The 5,704-nt window shown below is 35.4% G+C and overlaps 1 protein-coding gene across 3 annotated transcripts in view; it reads right to left on the minus strand.

Moving 5' to 3' along the window:
* Nucleotides 1-822: 822 nt before the first annotated feature.
* Nucleotides 823-5,704, minus strand: part of LOC115223609 (rhodopsin) — a 31,145-nt gene continuing 26,263 nt past the window's right edge. The window contains exons 2-5 of one of the 3 annotated variants that reach the window (XM_036512669.1): nt 5,509-5,704; nt 4,164-4,300; nt 1,567-2,439; nt 823-1,536 (exon numbers count right to left, since the gene is read on the minus strand). The exon at nt 5,509-5,704 is cut by the window's right edge and continues 38 nt beyond it. In XM_036512669.1, the coding sequence (XP_036368562.1) occupies nt 1,385-1,536; nt 1,567-2,439; nt 4,164-4,300; nt 5,509-5,693 (1,347 nt within the window). In that variant the 5' untranslated portion in view covers nt 5,694-5,704 and the 3' untranslated portion in view covers nt 823-1,384. Of the gene's footprint in view, nt 2,440-4,163; nt 4,301-5,508 lie in introns of all 3 variants that reach the window. The other 2 variants (XM_036512668.1, XM_029794265.2) reach the window with 2 other exon arrangements.

Raw genomic sequence — 5,704 nt, forward strand, 5'->3', positions numbered from 1 at the left:
ACTTTGAGGAACCATTATAGGTTTTTGGTTTAGAGACGAAAAAAAATTTCTTCCATTATTTTCGAATAAAAGAGTATTAGCTGCTAGGGAAATCTTTTGTAAAGTAATAACCTAAAACAACATATATATATATATATATATATAATATATATATATATATAATATATATATATATATATATATATATATATGGAAGGAAGAAAAGAGAGACAACTTAATTTTTTTAATTCAGTAATTGGTTATTTTATTTTAAAATAATGGAGGTGTACTTCCAAAGGCTGAGATTTTTTTTTTTTCGGGGAAGACAAATTTTGAAAAAAAAAGGTGGGAGATATATGAGTACAATGGGGGTGGGGTAAAAGGGTCGTTATATATTTTTGACTAATAATTCCAAATTAAAAGACAGAAAAAATACTAAAATTGATTTATTTATTGAAATATTAAAATCGAAATCGATATTTTATTTATTATTTTTTCAATTATTCATTACTAAAATTGAATTTGAAATTAAAAATAGAAATAGACAGACTGAATAAAAAAATTTTTTATTTCGTTTATTAGTTGGAATGTATCGTTTAATTATTCTATCTATTCTATAAACCATTTTGCAAGGAACAAAGAAACAATTGGATAATTGCCTTATTGAAAAAATGTTAAATATGAAAGAAAAAATAAATCGAAATTAAAAATATTTAACAAATTTCGAATTTCGAAAAAAAGAAAACATACGAAAAACACAAAAAAAGGTAAGTAAACTATACATACATATATATATATATATATATATGTTACTTTGCTAATAAAACGTTGCATAAGATATAATCATATTCATTAAGTTATTTTATTAATAATCAGTGAGGGAGAGAGGGAAAGGATGAGGCTGGGAACGGGGAGCGCTAGAATTGAATCTGCACAAAGCCGTAACCTTTATTATTTAGACAATATTTACATGCAACTCTTTGGAAGAGAAACCAAACTTTAATTAGAAATATCGTTAATTATCTACCAGGTGATATTGACATCATCCGTGCAGGGCCAGAGGTCAATGAAAGGAGCTCATCGTTCTGCCGTTTACACCAAGTGCAAATCATTGGTTTCCCTTTTTTTTTTTCTTCTTGGGAGAGAAAAATATGAAACAAAACCCTTTTCTTCATCTCTTTCGAAATAATCACCAAATAGAAAAGATTTTTAATCTATTTCGCCAAACCATTTTGCTTCAATATTTAAAATAAAAATTTGAAAAAAAAAATTTCATAAAAGAGCACAAAAAAAATTTGAACAGGTTTTTTTTAATGTTTTTCCTTGTTCAAGAGTCTTTCCAGTGACAAGACCTTCTTGTAGTTTCTACAACAGAATTCTAAGTAATTCTTTAAAGTCCTGTCCCTCAAGCTTGATAAGCCTGATTGTCGACTCCTTGGGGTGGTGCTCCTTGGGTTGCATCTCCTTGGGGTGGTGCTCCCTGGGGTGGGTAACCTTGAGGTGGGTAGCCTTGAGGTGGGTAGGCGCCTTGGGGTGGGTAGCCTTGTGGTGGGTAGCCTTGTGGTGGGTAGCCTTGTGGTGGGTAGCCTTGAGGGGGTGGCTGTGGGTAGGCAGCCTGTTGTGCTTGCATTTTCTGCATCATTGCCATCATTTCTTTCATTTGTGCAGCATCAACGGATTCACCGCCGCCGCCGCCGCCGCCGCCTTCGGATGGTGCAATTTCTGCTTCGGCATCGTTAGCATCTTCGCATTCTTTCTCATTGAACTGACAACATGTCAACAACCATGGGAATGTGTTTTGGATGGCCTCTCTGAACTTTGGATGGGAAACAGAGTAGACAATTGGGTTGTGGATAGCTGAAGCTTTAGCAAACAGGACAGGCAATTCAGCTGCATAAGGAGTAACCCATTCAGCTGGCCCAAACTGTGCAAGAAGAGCGATGACGGCGTATGGAGACCAGGAGAGCATGAATTGGGTAATAATTACCATTGAAATTTTGGCAAGTTTCATTTCAGCGCTCTGGCCAGCCTGTGCCTTACGCAATTCTTTGGCATTCAACCTCTTAGCCATGGCAGCCATTTCCTTTTCGTGGTTGGATACAGACATGACAATGTTGAAGTAACAGAAAGCGATGATAACTACGGGCAGCATGAAACCCATGAAGTACATGCACAAGATAAAAGATCTGGTATTAGAATCAATAGACAGGTAATCAAAAGAGCAAGATGTAAGAATACCTTCAGGGACGTATGCTCCCCAGTTGAAGACGGGACCGACAGCCCAAACAATGGACCACATCCACACAAAGATAATCATGAGGAAAGCTCTTCTATGGGACATTTTCTTGGATGCCGCCATAGGTCTACCGATGACATTGTAACGATCGATGGAGATCATGGCCATGGTATTAATTGACATGAATCCGAAGATACCGCCCAGCAAACCATAAAGTTGACAAGCTAGAAAGAGAGGAAAGAGAGAAAAAACAGTGAAAACAAGAAATACAAATAGACATGGTGAGGTAGAGATAAGGAGGAAAGATGAAGATAATTAAAGTAGGTGGGGACTAAATAATTGGTAAAAACATTGTTTAGACATCAATCATTTTGAAGGTGCAGATCGATGAGGATGCAACTACAAATAGTAGATGTAATATATTGGGTTTTAAAAATTCCTTTGAATAGAAAAAAAGGCTGAAGATTATCTGCGAGCTCGACACTTCATCTTCTATATGGAGACGACAATGAAGCCTCTTATGTGATAGTTCTACGGAAGATACATGGTTGAAGCCCGGCAATAACTTTCAGACTTTGTTTTCATTCGAGGGTTATTTAATCCAATATATTACATATGCTTCATAGTTGTGTTCATTGTGAAAATCATTTCAATTACGTTTTCTCAATGTAAATGTATTAATTAGTGTAAGGATATTAATTACACTAAAAATATTATTCAAAACATTAAAACTTGTTTCGTACATAAGTTATATTTAATGAACTAATATTTTAGCCAACATGAATCGCCGTAAAACTGTTGTGTGTTTAAACAGCTAAATACTGTAAGCATTATAATAGTCTATTGTTAACATTATAATGCAATACACTATCAGCTTGACTAGATACAATAAATCATCGATTATATTTCGATACAAATAAAAGCAAAACGAATTATTAAACACTCGATATTCTGTGATTTAATTTTAACTTTACGACAGGTATTTTACTGTATTTCTGTCACAGAGCCCTTGACCAGACGTGCTGTTGTTTCATTTATAAATAACACCGGGTCTACTGGAGATAAGGGAGCCTCTGTGTGATATAAGGTTGTCCCAAAAGTTCGTAGAAAGTCTTGGAAAATAATGGTCTTTATTTTGAGGAATAATTTTTGTTGCTTTTGTTAGTACTTGGCGAGTAAAAATTCAATTTTCGCAAGTGTTTACGAACTTTTGGGACAACCTAATAGCTTGATCTTTTAAAAATAATACCTAAATTATTCTGAAATTACTCCTTTGTTTTAGAAAAGGACATATTGAATAATGTGATTTTGGATATCCTTCAAATAGAAAAATGACGAGATAATCACAGCCGGAATGCCTTTTAATGTAGGTGTACTCGACTAAGGCTGACTTGGAACAAAACAATATCAGTAACCAGGTTTTCTTGAACCAAGCCTGTTTGTGATTGCTTGACTTAAAAGCAGCAGTCGATTCTCCCTTAAAGCGTACACTACCATCCAAGATTAGATTGTATTAGATCGGATGGCTTTAGATGCAGTGTTTTTCATCAAAGGTGTGCTCCATTCAGAGCTAAGTAACAGGCAGGTGTTCTGATATAGTCGCTCTACTTGCACCCAAACACGCTGGAGATCTTATACTGCCGGTTTAAGAAGGAACAATGGATAATCGAATTCATGCCATCTTATTTTCAGGTACATGAACTCGATTAGAATGATTTCGCTCATCGAATTGTTGGATTAGGTCTGACCAAAGAGCCTTAACAATAGTAATCATATCTCTGTCACCAACATCAGCATGTCTTTCCGTCATATAGGAACAACATCTCAGCCTCCTTCAAAGGCCTTGTGCCAAAATTTGAGACCAATATTTCCCAGATTTCTAGATCGTTAAGGGTAGCTAATGCAATGAAGCCCAGTATGAAGTGGAAAAAGGAAAATAAATACTTACCAACTTTACCGAAAATCCACTTTTTCATAAACGACGATACCGTTTTAAGCGGAAATCCATTAATAGCTGAGAAAGACAAATCAGACATAGCGAGATTGATGATAAACATGTTAGCCGGGGTCTGAAGAGATTTCGTCCTGGAAAAAAAGAAGGAAGAAAAGAAAAAAAAAATGATTAGTGGAAATTAGATGTCCGTTACGTCACATTCATAATTACTGCTGGCTTTTTTATTCAAAAATTTGCTTTAGGTAAACAAAGAAGAAATTAATTATTTGATAAATGTTATAGGATTTCCTACAATATATTTCATTATGTATAAGTTTATATTTTACATTGACCACAACGGTAAATGATAAAATGAAAGTCTTGCAAATATTTATTATTAGTGTTGATGTAACCATACGAATAAAAGTAAGATGAACTCGCTCACAGGGGGTTAGAGCCCAGTTCTTTGGGTAACGATGATGAAGGTCCTGCTTACAGCTTGGTCAACTGGGTAAAAATGTTCGTATCAATCTATAACCGATTAAATCAATCAGGTATGATGGTAATTGAATATACCTGGTTGCATAAATTTATGACCTTCAACCAACATGAGCAATCATTTTGTTACTCATTGCTAGCTAAAGCATGATTAAGCTGTACTTGAAAGCTGTACTTCACGACTGCACTTGAAGTGAACGTGCGATAAATCCTGCTGAGAAAGCTTTGACCCTGATAACATTCTAAGAAACATCATGGCGTCTAATGACTTCACTCGAGGATACGAGGAAACTTCTATGAGATCACTTAAATCGACAGAAATCGCACCCTATTACCTCATAAAAAAAAGTCATGGTGGATTACATTATCGTACGTTCGCTGCACATAAGGAAAAGGGAGGATGGTTATGGCTGACATCTCGTTGTTAGTATGTCTCCTCAGTCAAGCTGACCTGAGATTAAACAACAGCACAACAACATCAACAACAACCACAGATGGTTGCACTGGGCCAGCTTTCTATTCAAAAACACTATGAACTTTTTATTTTAATTTCACTTAGTTGATTTTTCAAACGTGAGACAAGCCAACGAGAACGCCTCAACGTGGTCACACTCACTCTACCAGCTAAAAATAGTAGCCAAATATCTCTCAAATCACATCATACCGACTTAAAAAGGGAAATGCAGTTTCAATAATGTGATGCTACATATATTGTGATTGAAACCGTGTGATCCTAGTTATAATGTAATGACTAATTAAAAGTGAGACTTAAACAACAACAACAACAACCATTTATCAAGATAACTTCTGTTTTGTTTTGTTTTTGTTTTTTTTTTTTTTGGTTTGTTTTTTTCATACTTACTTGGAGAAGAGATAGATTACAATGCCATTACCGAAGATTCCAATGATGCCAACGATACCAATGAAAATACCAACGGAATAGTAGACGGCATCTGGGATCGGATCGAACTTGGCCCAATGAGGATGGATGTCAACGGTTGGATTATACCACCATGTCTGGTTCACTAACGTGCTTGATTCGACCATTTTCGGTGTTT

This window comes from Octopus sinensis, linkage group LG23, assembly GCF_006345805.1.
Source record: "Octopus sinensis linkage group LG23, ASM634580v1, whole genome shotgun sequence".
Taxonomy (NCBI): Eukaryota; Metazoa; Mollusca; class Cephalopoda; order Octopoda; family Octopodidae; genus Octopus; species Octopus sinensis.